General features: G+C 42.0%; 2 protein-coding genes across 2 annotated transcripts; both read right to left on the minus strand.

Moving 5' to 3' along the window:
• Positions 1-6,674: 6,674 nt before the first annotated feature.
• Positions 6,675-7,457, minus strand: LOC145434225 (small nuclear ribonucleoprotein Sm D1-like). The gene has a single exon (XM_080311563.1). The coding sequence runs from the start codon at positions 7,374-7,376 to the stop codon at positions 7,014-7,016; it is 363 nt and encodes a 120-aa protein (XP_080167689.1). The 5' UTR covers positions 7,377-7,457; the 3' UTR covers positions 6,675-7,013.
• Positions 7,458-9,392: 1,935 nt separating this feature from the next.
• LOC145434215 (T-complex protein 1 subunit zeta-like) lies at positions 9,393-18,068 on the minus strand. The gene is made up of 15 exons (XM_080311550.1): positions 17,872-18,068; positions 17,713-17,812; positions 16,960-17,058; positions 16,731-16,904; positions 15,797-16,011; positions 15,338-15,452; positions 15,215-15,268; positions 14,034-14,104; positions 13,863-13,971; positions 13,654-13,801; positions 13,489-13,589; positions 10,374-10,515; positions 9,776-9,848; positions 9,623-9,713; positions 9,393-9,558 (listed from the first exon to the last, which is right to left on the minus strand). Exons 1-14 carry the CDS (start codon positions 18,006-18,008, stop codon positions 9,635-9,637), a joined length of 1,617 nt encoding a protein of 538 aa, XP_080167676.1. The 5' UTR covers positions 18,009-18,068; the 3' UTR covers positions 9,393-9,558; positions 9,623-9,634.
• Between the last annotated feature and the right edge of the window lie 2,484 nt (positions 18,069-20,552).

The raw sequence follows: 20,552 nt of genomic DNA on the forward strand, positions 1-20,552 counted from the left end.
TGTGGATACGTCGTGGTGCGGCAATGGCTTACGCCGAAATGCCTATAAATCATGCGTATTTCTCGGAGAAGTGCACCTAATAAGCAAGACATTTAGGGACACTAAATCGTGCAAAGCCCGAAAAGAAATTAAAAAATGTTGGAAAAAGTTTCAAATAAAACGCATGATTTATGTTCATTTGCGAAATAATCTTGGGCCCTTTTCAAGCTCGGCCCCTCTCCAATTGGGGTGCCCCAGTTACTGTCCTGCACAAAATAAATGAATTGAAAACCAATGATCTAACTGCGCTGCTTAGCGATGAGTGAGCTCGTATCTGTTCTGTATTTGTCGCTCGCATGTCGTCAAATGAAACGTCTTGTACTTTAAGTCAAATCGAACATGTTTCTAGCCCTAATGTTACCTCACGAAGTTTTGAATCAGTTTAAAATTAGATGTTTTATTTATTTTATCAAAGGACAAGCCTTCAACACTGCATCTTGAAATTGAAGTATAAAATTGTAATGTTCCTCGCGGACCGGCAGGAATGTCGTCGCGGACCGGCACCGGTCCGCGGACCGGCGGTTGAGAACCACTGCACTACACCACAAAATGCGATACAATGAAAAGATAGGAAGGTGTCGAAGCGACTTGGAGTAGTCTATGGAGTCGGACACCCAACTTGGCCTAGGCGATGTAAAGATGAGGCATCAACACTGAATGAAAACTAAAGAAGATAGTATAGGAAAAAAGCAAGCAACAAGAAATGGGGTTGAATACTTTGTTGCGCCGATAGCAGACGATATATATAAACGTAAGACCTTGGTAGCTTTCACACTCTATTTAACGTCCACTTGCGAATGAATATAACTTTATTAGTTACACGAGCTTTCGGAGCGCTGCTCCTTCATCAGGTGTCAAAGCGAAAGTAACGCAAAAAGAGCAACGCAAAAATATTTTCAATTTGAACATATACATATTATGACATCATAGGGAGTGAGAAATTATAGATTCCGAAGTCACGTACTCTATGGCGTCATAGACACAAGTATCAAGTTTTGATTTGAAATGCAAATAGTGAGTTTTCCGGAAGTACACAAAGAGACGCTTAGGAGTACAGAACTTCATGACACATTTGAATAAAATATTCATTTTATTCCCGAAGCTTTTCGGCTGACCCTCGTCAGGGGAATATCGTCAGCAATAATGCGAGAATTCGAATAACTATGTTCAGCAACAAAATATATCGCTAATTATGACGTCACACAGACAATATACAAAGTTGGGAAAACGAGAGAACTGCAGCGTTGGCATGGAGATAGCTAAGCAAAACAAGTTAATGCGCGATTTTCAAATGATACACAAATTCTTTCTGTTGGCATAGACTAGGTTTGCTCATAGTGATGATCGTGGACTCAAGAACAGACAAATGAAATAAATTGCGACCCTTAGCCAATATAGAGAACATGTCCTCGTGATAGTTAGCAGCACACGTATGATTTTCTAGTAAATGTTTGCCTATAGAAGATTTTTGACCCATGGCCTGGTTATGTTCAAGAACAAGCGGATTGTTAAGCTGCGAATTTGAGATATAAGATTTGACAGACGGTGGAATGTGTTCTTTGATACGGTCCTGCAACCGTTTGGAAGTTCTCCCTACGTACCGACAATCACAGTGGCACTTGAATTCATAAATTACGTTGCTTTGTTTTATAGCGGGGAGAACGTCCTTTCGGGTTGCAGGAAACATTGGTATCGTGGTAAAAACAACATTGGTTTTCACCGCTGGATAACAGCGGTAGACTGCTGAAGTTATCCGTTTCTCAAATCGATAAGAAACCGGGCCAAGCCAAGGAAGATGAATGTACACATCCCTATTTTCACGAGAAATTACTTCGGGGGTTTCTTCTGGTTTGGTATCATTCCAATGACTTAACTTTTTACTTATTGTCCGCTTAATAACATACTCTGGGTATCCGTTGTCAATGAAAATTTTACGGATGTAGTCAAGTTCATTATTCAATTTGACCTCGGAACAAATCATCAACGCCCGGTGAACCAAGGTGCCGATTAAATTGATTTTACGACTTTTTGGGCTGAAAGAGCTCCATCGAAGGTAATGACCCGAAAATGTGGGCTTCCTATAAACGGAGGTAAGGAATTTGTCATCCCGTTTCTCCACAAGAACGTCAAGGAATGCCAGGCGATTGTTAATTTCTTTTTCCGACGTGAATTGCAATGCTGGATGTAGTTTGTTTAAATTTTCCAGGAAACTATCACAGTCAGATTCATTATCGAATATCACGAACGTGTCATCGACATAGCGATGGTATGATAAGGGCGGTTTAATACAAGAAGAGAAGAGCTTATCTTCATGGAATCCTACAAATATATTGGCTAGAATAGGACCCAATGGTGATCCCATTGCTACACCATCAGATTGCCGGAACATGATATTGTTGAAGCTAAATTCAACAGAACACACAGCGTTTCTCATCAATTCAATGAAGGTAGCTCTCGAGAAAGGAGGGGGTATTAGCTTACCGTTATATAGAGCATCAGCGCAAATATTCAACGTCTCATTTAGTGGTACGTTGGTGAAAAGACTCTTTATGTCGAATGAGCCTAGGAAATTATCGCGCGCGGATAGCTGTGAGCGACGCATCTCATCAGCGAAGGTAAAAGAATCGCGTACGCAATGCGACCCGTAAAGTTCGCGAACAGGTTCCAGTATGTTGAGTATGTTGAGTATGTTATTAAGCGGACAATAAGTAAAAAGTTAAGTCATTGGAATGATACCAAACCAGAAGAAACCCCCGAAGTAATTTCTCGTGAAAATAGGGATGTGTACATTCATCTTCCTTGGCTTGGCCCGGTTTCTTATCGATTTGAGAAACGGATAACTTCAGCAGTCTACCGCTGTTATCCAGCGGTGAAAACCAATGTTGTTTTTACCACGATACCAATGTTTCCTGCAACCCGAAAGGACGTTCTCCCCGCTATAAAACAAAGCAACGTAATTTATGAATTCAAGTGCCACTGTGATTGTCGGTACGTAGGGAGAACTTCCAAACGGTTGCAGGACCGTATCAAAGAACACATTCCACCGTCTGTCAAATCTTATATCTCAAATTCGCAGCTTAACAATCCGCTTGTTCTTGAACATAACCAGGCCATGGGTCAAAAATCTTCTATAGGCAAACATTTACTAGAAAATCATACGTGTGCTGCTAACTATCACGAGGACATGTTCTCTATATTGGCTAAGGGTCGCAATTTATTTCATTTGTCTGTTCTTGAGTCCACGATCATCACTATGAGCAAACCTAGTCTATGCCAACAGAAAGAATTTGTGTATCATTTGAAAATCGCGCATTAACTTGTTTTGCTTAGCTATCTCCATGCCAACGCTGCAGTTCTCTCGTTTTCCCAACTTTGTATATTGTCTGTGTGACGTCATAATTAGCGATATATTTTGTTGCTGAACATAGTTATTCGAATTCTCGCATTATTGCTGACGATATTCCCCTGACGAGGGTCAGCCGAAAAGCTTCGGGAATAAAATGAATATTTTATTCAAATGTGTCATGAAATAGTGAGTTATGTGCCTAAAATCGGATTGGATAAGGTGTTATATGCTAATTTGAAAAGAACAAAAGGCGTTAAGTCAAACATTCATGGTGTAGTGAGACATACATCCTCTATCTATATTCAGCCCTTGTCGGAAAGTATCAAATTTGTCGATATATTTTTGTTCTGTAGCCTTGCGGAGAGTAGCGTCTTCCATGTTCCCGACCAATACATTGACAGTCATGTCGCTCTCCGAGTGCCCAGCGGAAGAAAAATGATCACCGACAGGCAAGAAATGGGGTGGCATATCATGGAAGGCAAGATCGATAGGTCAGTCGTGGTCCGGTAATCTTGAGGATGGACTAGTATTCATTTAGTAGTAATTGCTTGTATTTCGACTTGAATGTGGAGATGCTCGTCGACTGTCGGGTAGTCGAGTACTAAAATCTGGATTTAGGCTACGGTATACTGTGATCAACCTAGGTAGTAAAAAGTGATGTCGAGCGAATAGGATGAAGATGCCTTGTCCGCAACAGCAGGGTCTTCGTTGGTATCAAATTAGCATATTTTGGAATCCGTGAATGAGAGCCGAAATTTATTCATTTAGTGCAATGACTTGGCATTTCCTGTTGTCATTTGTCACCGCTCTTGCATTTTGTTACCTCATATAGCCAACACGCGCAACCCTGGTGCATTTAGCTCATGCGTTTAATGTTTATATAGTTCCATTTACTTAGGCTTACCATACGTCCTCTTTTAAGAGGATTTGTCCTCTTTTTTGACTTTTTTGAAAGTGTCCTCGGAGACGCCCTTTAGTCCTCTTTTTTGGAAATTTAGGTCAGATTTAGAGGAAATCGCGAGTGATATGCCGTAAATTAGCGCAGAAGTGAAGCTCGCCGGCGGGTATTTCGGAGGGAAAAGTGGTGATTTAAGCTCTGAGCGAAAAGAAGAGACCTTTTTTTTTTTTTTTAGTCAACCGATCACGAGGTGGGAAAAATTTACCGGTTTTTGAGAATTCTTCTCCAGTTTTGCATGTCTGAAATTTCTGAAAAAGTGTCCTCTTTTTACTTTTCCAAAATATGGTAAGCCTAATTTACAGTACTTCGAACTTGATGAAAAAGTCAGCCTATGGTGCAATCAGCACTAGACTAATAATTTCATCAATTAACAATTGAACTTACACAGTGCAAAATGCCTCAGTCGCCAAGAAGTGACCAACCCCCATCAATATCCTACGTGCCATACACAGGCCTACAAACATTCACTCCTTGACTGTTTTCATAGGATATTGAATAATAAAGCCACTCGTGATTTCGAACCATTGGTTTGCGAGTGAAGGGCTGTGATCCAAACGTGTCAGCAACGATTTTGATTTTTTTTATCATTAGTGGTATTGTGATCTGTTGGAATGCAGGTAATTATGCAGTATGCACGCATATCGAATCGACTATTAGGATCACATATTTCAGAAGTAGTCGGTTTTGTATTGGGTGAATTGACTCTCCAACACCGTTGTCAATTCGGTATTTACTCTCGCTGCCAAAAATAAAATCTGTAAAATGCCAAAAATAAGCACTGCCTGCCAATAAGAACATGGTTTCATCAATCAACAGGCATGGTGTGAAATGCCTTCAGATCTATACGTACCATCGGGGCCTACGTAGGCCGCGGTACCATACATAATACATTCAGTCCTTTCGTAGTTTTTCATTTCCGTGTGAATAATTTTTCATATCATATTGATTATTTAGTTGATTAGTGAAGGCTGCGAACAATACGTGTCAGAAACTCTTTTGAATTGCTATCATAAGTATTGTGACCTCTGTGAATGCCGATAATTTTGCACACATAGTGAATCGACTATTGAGAATAGCCGTCAGTGGGCCGAGAAATACCCAAGCGGGCGACGTCTGTATGAGAAAGAAGAGGCAAGTCCTGCTTTGACTGTGGCCTCAGTAGCAAATATATCATGTCAGCAATGGCCTCCCAGCCTGAGGATGGGTTAGTCTCTGGTGGCAACAGAATTAGGTCTAAACGAAAATCCGAGAGGAGAAACAAGCGGGTCCCCGTCTGGAAGATGCATTAAGGCGTCATGTAGTCGGCTCGGCCGACATTGGAGGGTATCGGAGCGTGTGCGCGGGCGGACGCCTATTGGGCCATTAACGATCTTAGGAAACTTGTCAAGCACTGGGTGGAAACCAGTGGGTCCCGCAGAGGTCTGGAATTGTGTTGCGACTGTGTCCTGCCACCCTACTCAGGGGGGTTCAACGACCACTGAGGGTCTTCTTCCACAGCTATGTTCCAGATCAGGGGTCACCAATGCGGTGCCCACGGGCTCCCGATAGCCCGCACGGATCCAGTGAGTCGGTCGCGATCCTGTTCTAAAAATAGATGGAGTAACAGCTCTTCTGCTCTCTAGCTGTTGTGTAAATCACACTAACATGTAACATTAGTTACTCCCACCATTTACCCGCTTCAAAATTTTAGTGTTTTAGGCTGTAACTCGTTTTGAGTTCACAATAGAGAAAACTTTTTTCTTGAAACAGATAGAGATATGATGTTTTGGCAGCTTTTGAGCTATATATATCATGACTGTACGACCAGTGGTTGTCGAGATAGGCAATTTTACCCCAACACGCGCAGAAATTGGCGGGTTACCGGCTGGAAAATGGGGGCAATCCCCTAAAATCAATTAACAACCCTCTTTTAACGATTTGATAAAAAAATTAGAGTCACTCCACCGTCACCCTATTGTATAGTCCCAACAGTCGCCTATGGAAATAAATCCTGCGTGATGAGAGCTTTTCTGCTTAGAATAATTAAGTAATTGAACAGAAAATCCTGCGTGACATTGCCACCAATTCCACTCTGCAACAGAAATTGACTAAGGGGCTTTGTTTTAGTAGCCTGCCGTAGGGGGCAAGATCTAGAGCAGGCTAGTAAACAAAGTATGTAATTTAAAAGGATATCAATGAGGCTGTCATGGGGACGCACTGCGTTTGTTTTAGATGCATCTGATCTGCTGAACCTTACACATGCTCAAAACAATACTGACAGGAATAAGGGCAATTTAAAACCGCGGCATGGAAATTCGAGATGAGCTCACATACCCATCAAAAACTCAACTGTTTTCATTGCTGAATTCTTGAGTAAAATGAGTATACAGTATAGTAACGTTACTCGGATCATAATCATTTTTCCTACAAATTCAGAATTTAATTTCAACAATCATGATAGCAGTCAGCGCAAATCTCAATAGCTATAGCAGCAGGAAGGCTTTGACCATGTTTCACGGGATGTGATACCGGTATGAATCCTCATCCTCTACATGTCAGAGAACACTATCAATGCTGTAGGGGCTTTCGGTGAGGATTCAAATTCAGTTCTGGCAATCCCATTCAAAAATTTTATGCACAGGGTAGCGACAGATATCAACAATTATTGTTAGTATTAGTTGAGACACACTCTTAAAATCTTCTGGGAGGTCCACCCCGACCGCGTCCTCGCATTCCTCTGCCCCGTCCGCGTCCTCGGCCACGACCCCTTCCTCGGTCACCTTTCTGAACTCTGGGCTTGGGACCCTCATCGACGAGCAAAGTATCGAGTGGCAAACTATCCGGCAAGATGTAGTAACGAATGTTATTGCCGCGGATGCTCAGAGTTTCAAGATTCACCGGTTCTTTATTCTTCACTGTCATCTTGACAGACTTTAGATGGGTGTTCATGCATATATCCACTCCCGTAATAGTTCCATGAACTTGAGTCCCGTTCTTCAGCTCGATCGTGACAGTCTCGTGACTGAGCTTCATTAAAAATCGAGCGAGCTTCATGACTACAGACTTGCGTTAAATCCAACACAGCGCTGCGAGTTGAAACTTCTCAGAATAATTGAGGGAAAGCGCGAAGCGCCACTGACTCGTCGTGCGTGAATACCATTGAAGCGTGTTCATCTCGATTTGAACGTTTTCACATGCATGATTGCGCTACACGCCACTAGCTGTTATGTGTACCGTCACTGGATTCCGCTCCCTCGTTCAGTACTTTTTAAACTATGATTAATTAAAGGCACCTTAATATCGCGATATTACTAAAAGGAAGGAGTTGAAGTAACTTGAAAAACTAATAATGGAAAAGCATTTGACCGGTGGCCACTGGCCAGCGACAATCGAATGTATATCCAATACACTGATTGCTAGACCGTACTTTGTCGTTTCGACATCTTCCTACCTGTTCATTACATCGCACGTGTGTCTTGAGTGGATGAAAATCACAGAACCGCGAATTATGATTATAGTACACGTTGGTCCATCAGATTGGGCTGTCGTGGATCAAATCACATTTCCAGAAATACCTGTCCGTTCAAACAAAAAGCGACCATCGTCTAATTGTTTTCGATGTAGTCTTGTCCATGCATGAATCCTAGTCATCCCTCAAGTTTACCGGACCACAACCTGACATACAGATCTCGCCTTCCGTAACATGCCCCCTCATTTTGTTACTTGGCTTTTTATATTACCTTCTTTTACTTTCATTCAGTGTGCACTGTGCATGCCTCATTGTTACATCGGCTAGACCATGGGTCACCAACACGCAACCCGCAGGCCACATGCGGCCCGCGAGGTCATGTTTTGCGACCCGCGATTTCAGATTTCGATAGAACGCTAATTGAAGCTATTCTCCTATGTCCAGCATCTCTATTCCTCACTAGCTGAAACCACTTTGGTGATGGCTACAGCATTCCATCGGGGGAGAATCAGTTGATATGAATGGGCATGGGCTGGGCATATTGCCTTGATGCGCAATGGCTCAGACACTGCTAAGACCGAAACGGCTTAGAGGGCTTCCCCACAAGATCAGGCTCTACCAGGAGATAGGGTTTCAGCTAGCACCGTGTGTCGCTAGCACCCACATAGATTCAGTAGTCTCTGAAAAGTGTTTTCCAGTATCGTGCGCAACTCACAGATCAAAGTAAAATGAAATTGATTATCATGATATTTTTGTTGAATTTTATTTCAATAATAAAATATTACTTCTTTTGTTGGAACTATTCCCGTTGCCGTTGTACTAATTAACGTAAAGATTTAAAAACGTGGTTCCTAAATGCGTGGCCTATTTTATCACGATATTGCATGTTTGCGGCCCACGGCCTGTACGAAATTTGGAAAGTGGCGACCTCTGGCCTAGACCCAGTTGGGTGTCTGATCCAAGAATACTCCAAGTCCTTTCGTCATCTTCCCAACTTTTCATTGTATCGCAGTCTCGTGGTGTTTTGAACCGAGGAGATTGTAAGTAAACTGATACATTCTTGCGCAAGTGCGCATTAATCACAATTTCATATTCCGCTTCAAGGTCAAGGCTAATATGAATCTGACTGACTGTCAGAAATGAACCTAAATAACTCGGCGAATTACCAGACTCGTACCAGCAAGTCAAAGCCACCCGAGGACGCCAAGTCACCCCCTTAACAGTAGTGTTACCGTATTTTGGAATCGGGAAGGGAGGATACTTTGTACCAATCATAGAAGCCATATACCGAAAATATAATGCAGCTGATTTTATAATTATTACTGCAAACCTTGTAGTGTTGACTACAAAAAAGGCCATCGAATGACCGCATTACGTATTTATGGCGATTTCTGGTTGAGCCTGTCCATTAGCCTAGCCGTCAAAACTGGACGAATTTTCTAATAGGACATATGGTAACCCTACCTGACAGGCCTAAATTACCACTAATCCAAACGTCTGCTATATAACTACGTAGTATAATCGTTTAGTGTTCAGTAGCACAGTCGGAAAACGCTGTCATCCATTTCAAACAACAATGTGACAAAAAAACGAACCCAAAATTCTGACATGCAAAAGGTTTATTCAATTTTCTACGAACACGTTGAGAAAAAGTGACACTAGTATCAACTCCAAGTAAAATAATCTTAGTGACGGCTCGGTGTAGACTTGGCGGCAGGAGTCTCCAACCTTCATCCGTGTCAAGAGCTATAGCGATGCCGATAAGGTCTAAAAATTCATCAATACCTTGAAGAAAAAGTAATTGTACTTGTACTGAAGCTGAGATGCTCACCACACAAATTCGTTACGCATTCCCTTTCAGAGTTGCCATACCCGCTCTCATCATCTCATCGACCAGGAGAAGATTGGATGCAATGATTTGACTATAGACAAAGAAAGAATACCTACAGTATTTTATAAAACATAGAAGAGTACCAAATCTTACCATGAATTAAGAAGTTGCTTCATAACACAGTAATTGTCCACTATTCCAGCCTCCACTGGGGCCAGCACCTCACCTGTCAAGCGCAGTAAATTTTATACCCACTTACTCTCGATTACAATCTACTGATAGAACATGCATTTTCGATAGAACAGCACAACATGCCTCCATCGCGGAGCAAAAAAGGGGAATAGCACACAGGACTGAAAACCTTTTTCGGTCAGCGGGCGAACGATGCACACAGTTTAGTGATATTGAGGGTGACGTCAGTTTGAGTAGACTGCCAGACCTCGGAAAATAGATCATAAGATGTAAAAGTGTGAGCAGATTGAGCACCCTGTTCTAGGTTGTCGCCTATAATCATACAGACCTCATTAAAATCACTTTGCCAGTCAAGACCGTGAAATACTACATACAGCATGAAGAGTCGTAAACAAACAGTACACAAATCTGCACATGGATTATTCAATTCATTATTCAATTAGCTGCTCCACAACAATTTGATTACGCATATATCTTTGTGCCCTATTGTGAGTCGCATCACGAAAGCGAGTCTTTACAAGTGATAAAATCTACATTGGACACCAGCAGATTATCTCACCAGTCTGCAGATCAATTCCGACAGGAACCTTCCCTCCATTGACATTGAGTTCATGTTGCAGTTTGACAATAGTCTCCTGGGGATCGAGGCCAGAATTTTGAGCGAGAACTTTCGGAATCACGAGAAGAGCATCCGCAAACGCCTGCAAGAATCAACGGGATGCAATTGTGCGACAGAGCTCATGGTGTAACTCTAACTTTATTCTTTCAGCGAGAACCTAATAAGAAGAGCAGTTGATTTTGAAAATTGAAAACTGTGACCATCTAGGGATGACCCAAGGTACTATTTGAAAGCTTGTTTTGTGTTAAGTGATTGTATTGTTTGTGATTACTTTCAAAGTCTAGATATCCCAAATGGAGCATTCATCTTTAAATCTGTAGTGAAGCTGGAGCAATCCAACATTTATGCCTGCTTCAAAGCCCTGGTTTCAAGCCAAAACTAATACAAGAGTTGGTTTTCACCGAAGTTTACAGTAGCAGAACTGCATAAGAGTTTTCACCCAGGACATCTAAATATAGCACAACATCAAAATTTCCGAGTCTGAATTACAGACCACTAGTCAGAGCCAGACTGATTCTGCAATTTGGGAATCCGCTCATACTCACACTATTCTATACCTGTGCAAGTGTGCAGTAAACTGACAACTTATATTAACGGCAGCAGAGCAGGAGTAGGTATAGGGAGCTACGTTTCCGACATTGAATCTTATATGAGCCGAGTCGAAATAAAGCATGTTGCTACAAGCCCAGACCGAGAGCACTAATTGCAATTCATTATATCCACTTTCAGATGGAGATCAGATCACAGTTGTCTGAACGGTGAGCCTGAACATAACCTGAGGTGGTCAAAGTAGTCAAGAAATCTACTCAAGTAGAAGTAGCGACAAAAAAATCTGCTCAAGTATGAGTAGAAGTATTTCTTTCATAAGCAACCTGAAACTACTTGAAGTAGAATTGACTGACTTTAAATCTACTTGAGTAAGTAGTTGTGAAAATGATCGTAATTCATTCGCATGGACTGTCAAAAGCTGCAAATTGAGGTATGCGGAAGGTGTAGCAAGCTTGATTGATATTGATGCATCCCAGGAGGTGTCAATTTTTGACAGAATAAGCATTCGTCCACATCATGGGATGTAAATCAGTGATTCCCAAACGCGGCCCCCAGATAGTCTTCTTGCGGCCCCCAAAATTTATGCGAGTTTTTCAAAAATTATTCGCGCTACGCGCTATTTCAATTCGCCACACATAATCTTGATTATTGGGTACTCTTCCCCAAGAAAAAATACGCAAGATTTATAGAAATGGGAATATGAGCGTTGGCCATGACCGCACCAAGACATAAAGTTTTAGGCCATGTAACATGTGACTCCAAGAAGTGTGTCAGAACGATCGGCGAGAAAGCCTTTGCCGCAAAGGACTGCTTTTATGATGACCAAAAACTTCGAAATACCAAAAACATCGTTATATAAACACAATACATATAGGTTTAATTGTCCATATAGGCGCCTAAATGACTGGCGCCGAATGTTCTTGTCTTGGCAATCTGAACCTCACAAGACAAATACCATCCCGCAGGAAAGACAATTATATGCCAGGGAAGAAATACCAACCTGAAATCGTGTGATCTTTTAGTTTAGTAGGTTTGGGCAATTCTACATTTTTTGATATAGCAGACAGGAGGTCACGAAATAACATCATGTAAAGAAGTCATACCTAACCTAGGGGTCCGCCCGCCCGAAGATGTTTAATTTTACGGGGTCTGCAGTTTTTAAGACACCTCTCACTCAGCCCTACCAGTAAATCTGATTACGTGGGCAAAGAGGACAACCATGCAATTCCCGATCTTATTGACCGATTTTATCATGAATTATCGAAATATTCGCGCATCGCGCTGTCTCACTAAACAGTACAACTTTAATTTCGTGGCAAAAAGCGAACAACGTGATCTGGGGTCAGTTTATCACCCTATGGGAGCCCGGGATCCTGACGAAGTGCTGTTACGTTCCTGCCAACGGGTATACCCCCTGAGATGTTTAATTACTATTGAGGGGGCCTATACCTTTTCAAACACACCTCACTCAGCTCTACCGGTAAATCAGATTACGTGAACAGAGACAGGATGAAAATTGATAGCAATACATGCAATTCCCGATCATATTGACCGATTCAGTGATGAAACTAAAGAAATTTATCGCGCTTCGCGCGTTTAGGCGAGAAAAGCTGATTCACTTAACTGACACCAAATGCAGCAGATAAGTAGCGGTAAACAGTGTACACACTGTACTCTGTACAGTTTTGAAATTTCGTCAGGGCAATAAAACTACTCCGAAATAGCCATGATGACTGTTTGGGTCCGTTTCATAGCTGTGGTATTCGTGCGGCCCCGACCGTACTCTGAAATTCTAAATTTGGCCCGCACACCGAAAAAGTTTGGGAACCACTGATGTAAATGATATGGAAATGCGATACTAATTCTTTGTTTACCGTACTTGAACACCCCGTTTTAAACAATATTATGGCATGGCACACTCCCCCATATTATAAGGCCCCCAAGTTACGTCAAAGAGCAATACGGAGAAGTTGTGTCGAATACGGCTTCAACAGTTTGCGCTATTAGTATACGTTGATTAAAAATATGGCAGATCGTAAAAATGCCATATAGTGTATAGCTTTATTTTCGGAAAATATCAGGCATTACTACAATCAACATGTATGTTTTCCAGACAAAAGAAGAGAAACTATAATCAGAATTCAACGTATAATACTCGTAATTGAAAGAAAAATACAAATGATGCTTCTAAAAAGTGGAAAATATATTTCATGTCTTTTTTCCAGAAAGTTTCACCGGTGGTCTGCTGAAAACAGCCCCGAAATTACTCAGGCTATCTTTCTTATTTGAGGATTAAACTACTTCTACTTGAGAAACTGAAAATAGTGATAAGTAAGTAGTTCAAAAAATATTACAAAGTAGAAGTAGCGAAAAAAATATCTACTTGAGTAAGTACCTGAAGAAGAGGAAAACTACTTGAGTACTTCGAAAAAGTAGAAGTACTTCGTTACTGACCACCTCTGAACATAACACACCGTAACTAGCAGCAAAATGGAAAATCCATTACTTGGACGCCCAACTGAGCTCTTCCTTTCACAGTCGGCTTGTATTTCAACAGTTCGGAATGAGCGGCGATTTCGAATGCGCCGGCTCCAGGCACGACGCAGCCTAAAAAGTAAAAGACAGTTAAGTAAGTGCGTGCAAAATCACCACAGAAAAAAAATCAACTTGCCATCTTCAATCGCGTTCTTCACGGCGCGCAGGCCGTCTCTGACGGCGTCCTTGATTTGCGTGATGGTGTGCTTGTTGGGACCTCGCACGAGAATGGTGACGCTCTGCGGGTTGGCGCATTTCTCCACGAAAGTGTACTTGCTCTCGCCCTGCAGGGTCAAGAATCACGTTAATCCTAGCAAAAAGAGGCTGTACGCAGAATGGACTCACAAGAACGTGTTCGTACACCAGACCGGCCTTGCCCAGACAGTCCGGTGTCAATTCGTCAAATGAGTTCATAGCCATGCCGCCACACGCAAGGACGAGACGCTCCATGTTTCTGCAACAAAGTAAAGTTGAGGCATGTGCATACATACTTGCATACCCCCAAGCACGCTTTACCTGCGTTTCGCTCTTCTCAGCGCGACGATACCGTTCTTGGCGAGCATGTCGAGAGACATCGGGTCGATACCCTGCAGACGGGAAATACCGTGAAAATAGCATCGCGAGGATGTAACAAATCGGGCAGCGTTTATATTAACAATCAGAGACGGCTTAAGTAGTCAATGTTTCAAGCCATAGAGTCGGCAATACAAAATTCTAACCGATTACAAGCAAGACTGGGGTGTTGTTTTACTAAACCACCGACTCCGGACATTTTCAATGCACCAAATACTTTCCGCACAAAATTCCGACTTTCACATTAGGGCCTCTGGCGGGGCTGCTGATTGACCTGTTTCAACGAGCTCGGCCAGTAGTATAAACATCGGTGGCTAGGAAATTTGGGCCGCTCCATGACTCGCGGCGCGTGATAGTGCTATCATTGTTTGATGTGATGTTTTAATGTTGTGAAGTTATAGTCATGGCCTGGACAATTCGCAATTGTCACTTTTGCACCGTGAAAGCATTTGGGAATGCTTTTAGATTGTCAGCCTGAGTCGGGCCACTGTTATTTACGAGATACAATCGCACAAGCTTGAGCATTAATTGGTCTTTACCATCTCCATACACCAAAAATACACCATCTTGGCAGACAGTATATATCACATCAATTTAAACAAAATTAATCCAGATCATGTGCAAAAACAGACTGAACAATTGATACAAACGGCAACATGCTATAATTCAATAGCTAATCTTCACTGTTCGTATTTGAGCACAAAATGGAGAGATCTCCAGCTGCGCTGTAATTTGATCTGAGCTCTTGATAACAACCTCGCTTTGGTAATTGAGGTCAACATACCTAGTGGCAGTTATCTTAGCTTATGTGTTGTGGTGCTGTATTAGTACAACTTAGTTTGTAGATGCGAATGAAATAGTCACAAATGAGGGATATTATGTCTAACCGTTGTAATATCTGAATTTATGCATACTTTAACCCGATCAATCGGTTAGAACTTGGAACATCATTTTTTGAAGCATTATCCTCTTATAAAAAATATCCTCCGTTTTTTCTCGGCTGGATGCGCCTCTGCTACAACAGCACTGCTTAGGAAAAATTCGAGAACATTTGGCACGATTCTAAATTTGGAGTGGGAGTAGAAGTAGGCTACTTCGTTATTGACCATCTCGACAATACCAACCTTCTGATTGACAACGACGAAACCGACATCGCCGTCTCCGCTACCTTTCACAATCTGAAACGCACGTGTTTAACAGTAATGGCACCGCATCAGACTAGATTTGGTAGATTTGGATGCCGTTACCTGCTTTTTAAGGGCGATTACTTGCGCGACTTTGTCGTCGGTGAATTTCCTTTCGGCGGCCACTAGCTTTTCCCGTTCTTCCGCAGACTTGTAGAAAAAGCCGGAGTTGACTTCGCTGAAGAAAACATATCCGGAAAATAAACATCCTTCTAGATTTCTTCCGTGTGTACTTCGGTGTCATTTAACAACCATATTCATAAATTCCTGGGATCACAACAATCGCGATACGATGAAAAGGTAATGAAGTCAAGGAATGAAACTTAACGCCTCTGTCGACAAATATAGCAACACAGATATGAGAACGTCTTAAAAAGAGACACACATACTCGATGAGAAATAGACTACAGAATTGGACGAAGAGGGGTGTTTCAGGATGGGGTAGATGGGTAAGCTGAGAGCGCAGTGGATATTTGCTCGAAACATCATCGAAAATATATACAAATATCCAAAGTTTCCTACCTCTTCTCATACTCCATGGACACGTTGCACGTGAGAATGTAGGCATTTTCAACTCTCTTCTTCATGTCGGGATGTCGCGCTCCGTGGTCCATGACCAGGCCTCTGACAAGTTTCGTGTCGGAGTCTACTCTGTGCTGCATTTCCATTATCTCGACCATGTGAAGGTTAATAGGTTCGTTTTCTTTCTTTACTGCCAACACGGCGTCGACAACAACCTGTGACATTTACATAATTCATTAAAATCTTTCAAAATATTTCCATTCTCCTTCCGCCATGCCCATGCCACAGAGGATCAATGATCCGAATTATGGTTTGACTAAAGTTCTTATGCCAGAGGCCTGTTCTGCAGCAACCCTACCAGTTTTCACAGGCTTTAAACCTGTACTGGAATGGAATTTGCTTGCTGTTTATAGGGGTAGATTTGAACGCAAGCCACCAGATTGCCAGGTTTTCTCTCTAGCCGCTCAGCTACAGTGGCTGCTATGGAATCCATTGAAATAAGAGACGGAATGGTGTAGTGAATTTGACGAGTGGAAATTTACACTGCTAATTATTTAATCTCTGTCAGCTAACCGATTAATTTACTGAGCTTGTACATGACGGGTAATACTGACTTGGGAAAATTTCTTCTGGTAACAGTATGTTGCCTTCGGAAGAGACTAATCGATACCAATTCCAAAACTAAAAGCACAGTGACATCGTGTAATGGAGTGACGCTTTAGATATAAACGGGTGAGAAACAATGTCGTATTCCTGTACTAGATGCATTGACCACACAAGTCATAAGTCCAGCTGGCAGTGACTGGTCTACAATATAATTTATGGGCCTAGATATCATCAAAGGTTTCAAGTTCAAGGAGTGAAATTATGAACGAAAGAATACCAGTTTTAACAAGTCAGAATAAAAACAGTACGACATCTAGCCACCAAATACCTCGGTCAACTTTTCAGCAAGCTGATGATGAACTTTTGTGGCCAGGGAAGTGCGCGCAACGTTAATCAGCTCATCACGGGTCATTTCCTTCATGATTTTCAAAGAATCGAGAATCTCTTCTGCCTTCTTTTTAGCGAGTTCAAAACCCTCCGTGATAATTCGCGGATGGACACCCTGCCGAAATTCATTGTCAAATATAGCGGCGCAGAGTAACGAACATTGAAGCTACCTCGTTGACGTATAAATCAGCTTGTTTCAAGAGCTCGCCGATGATGAGCACGTTCGAAGTTGTTCCGTCTCCTGTGATATCATCTTGCGCAGTCGCGACCTGTAAGGTTCACAACTAATTTAACATTTTCAAATGAAAAATAAAAAAGTTTCACCTTCCAGCACCACTTATCACAAAGTTGTAAAGCCCTGGGTCTGAGTGGAATTGGTCATTGGTGGCAACGTCAGGCTTATTTTTCTGTGTAATTACTTGATTATCCAATGCAAAAGAAACCCTTCTGTCATGCGCCACTTATTGCCACAGGGATCAACCTTTTTGACAAGGTGGCCAGCCCAGATAGAGATAATGTGGCAAGACTGCGACCCGGCAATAGGTGTTCTAGTAGTTTCAAAGCTCAATGTCTCTTAAATATGTTCACGGCGATGGCAAGGATTATATAATAGCCTACTACTCATTACTATGATTTTTACCTGTAATTGACAGCACGGAAAAATGATAAAGTTATTGGATTACAGTAATTTTTATCAGTCCGCATCCACATGTTAAAGTGATATTAGTTTTTATCTATTTGTCTTAGTCTACTTGAGCTTGGGTATAAAATCTACTTGAGCTTGGGTATAAAATATATAAGGCTATAAAAGGAAAATTGGAAACCATTTGAGATAGGTGAGTTGCACACCCCTACGCCATAAAATTACACCAGATAAACTTCCTATAGGCTATAAAGGTTGGAAGTTAGAATGATTGTCAAACCTTCGCAATCAAACTAGCGGTCGGATGTTGTATCTGCATTTCGTTCAATAGTACGTTTCCGTCTTTTGTAAGTTTGATATCACCAGCTCCTGATACAAGCCTGAAAATTATGGGATATGAAATTGAATCAAGTACGGTAATGGAATACTTCGTCCTCACATCTTCATAGTTCCTTTCGGTCCAAGGTTTGTTCGTAATACATCTTGAAGACCTTTTGCAGCATTGATATTAATCGCTAGGGCTTGCGTAGATCGGGCAACCTCTGCCTTTGGATTGAGAGATTTGATAGCCGCCATTTTTCCAACTGTTAATCAAGTAATTCTGCAAACTATAAGTTGAAGTTCATGAAATCACTGAAAGTTGGTGCGTATAGTATAGACTTCATTCAACTAGATACATTCAACACCAGTTTACAAAAGCGAAACTATCAAATTTACTGAACTAGGATTCTGCTGTGCTAAGCTCCCGTGACAAAAGTATTGGTCACGCCTATACTGTACATGTACAGCTGTTAACTTGTCCGGCACAAATAAATGCTATCATTCCATTCAACAATCTAAGGCGATGGTAGACTTGTTATTTACTGAATAATTGAACATAACAGTAAATATAGACACATAATTTTCGAGTATTCCGGATAACTACATGAATTAGAACGAATCTAGATTCAGCTTCAACAAAAACATGTGCCGTTATCGCTTGACTTCATAACCAACGGCCCACGCTCTACGGTTCGGTGAACATGGAAGTTTTCCAGAACATTCGTTTTCATTGATCAATAAGGCAATCCACTGGTAGTTTATTATGAATATGTACCATGGAATCAAATCAACATAGTACCGATGAAAAATCATTCTCAAGACATTAGTGACATTGGAAAATTTATTATTGATACCAAATTTGGGAATATGCCTTGCCTATTTTGATCCGCTCAAGGCAATTTAGAATACGGTCCCGGCAAGACGGTGTAATGAACAGATAAATTCGGGTTACCACATGCCCTCCGTTACGAGTATTTGTCCTCCTTTTTCAGGAAATTGGAAATGTCCTCCAAGGACGCCTAAATGTGTGGAACAGTATCCCGCCGGCCATCCGACAGTCGACGAGCATGTCCACATTCAAGTCGAAATACAAGCAATTACTATTAAATAAATACAGTCCATCCTCAAGATTACCGGACCACGAATGACCTATCGATCTCGCTTCCCATGACATGCCGCCCTATTCTTGTCGCTTTCTATTTCTATACTGTCTTCTTTACTTTCATTCAGTGTGCATGTGCATGCCTCCTCTTTACATCGCCTAGTCCAGTGGTTCCCAACGTGGGCGATATCGGCCCCAGGGGGCGATTTGGCGGTCTAGGGAGCGAAAATAACGAAGGGGGCGATAGGGGGCGAAAACGGACGAAGGGGGCGATAGGGGGCGAAAACGGACGAAGGGGGCGATAGGGGGCGATGACGCGTTAAAACGGCTATATTGGATTCAGGACCGTAATTGCCTCACCCCAAACCCCCAATTGGGGGTGGAGGGCCCGAACTCGAAGGAGGCCCAAAATTATTTCTTGAATTAACATAAATTACAGAGTAATTTTTTTGAAATTCATGCAACATTTACAAAAATTTTTCGCGCTGGGCGCGATAGAATATGGCCATATATTTTGATTTTGGGGTAGGCTACCCGTCACCAAACAAAAATAGACGCATAATTTATGGGAATGGAAGAATTCGGCGTCGGCCGTTACTGCACCACGACGCACCAAGACATATGAAGTTATGATGAGCCATGTAACATGCGACTCCGAGAAGTGTGCCTTAACGATCAGCAGCGAGAAGACCTTGGCCGAAAAGGAACGCTCTTGTGATGACCGAAAACTTCGGTATATATATATATATAAATGTTTAATCGTCCACATAGACGCTTCAATGGCTGGCGTCGAATGTTCCTGTCCTGGCGACCTGAGCCCTACAGGTCAAATGCCATCCCGCAGGGAAAAAATTATTTGCCAGTAAAGAAATACCAATTTGAAATCATGCGTGTCTATTAGTTTGGTACGTTTTGGCGATTTCCGTATCTTGTGACATAGCAGATATAGGAGGTCACGAAATAGCATCATGTAACGAAGTCAATATATCAACGATTCCGGCCGAAGATGTTTAATTAATATTTAGGGGTCCTACCTTTTCCAACATTCCTCACTCAGCTCTACCGGTAAATCTGAATACGTGAGCAGAGAGAGGATAAAAAATTGATACCAATATATAGGCCTATGCAATTCCCGACCAAATATTGACCGATTCAAACATGAATTATATAAATTTCTAGCGCTTCGCGCGTTTAGGCGACGTACGGTGACTCACCAAACAGTACATGAAATAGGGTATGTATGTAGGCTATAAGGGGTTTTATGGTGCTCGACTACTAAGGTCTTGTGCACCATGCAGGCCCGGGTGAGCTAATAGTTGAATGAAATAGGGTATAGCTGATGATATGTAGCGACAAACAGCCCACTGACTGAGGGGGGTCTGGGGTTTGGTTTTGCACCCTGTGGGGCCAAAGACCAATGTTTTTTTTGGGGGGGGGGCTGACGAAGTGCTGTTACGGTGATGATTAGAGTCAAGTCGGAGTAATGACCTTTTTTAGTCAACTCACGAAAATTTAGCTGTAAAAGTGTAATTTCGAGGTCGAGCCGAAAAGTTAGCCTTTTTTTATTGGTCAACTCGCCGGTGATCCCAGTTTATATGCCCATTTTCGGTTCTCAATATTTGGGGGGCGATGATCCATGTGGAGCTTCAAAAGGGGGCGATGAGTCGAAAAAGGTTGGGAACCACTGGTTTAAACGG

Source organism: Botryllus schlosseri, chromosome 2 (genome assembly GCF_051294905.1).
Source record: "Botryllus schlosseri isolate E-star chromosome 2, Bs_hap1, whole genome shotgun sequence".
Lineage (NCBI taxonomy): Eukaryota > Metazoa > Chordata > Ascidiacea > Stolidobranchia > Styelidae > Botryllus > Botryllus schlosseri.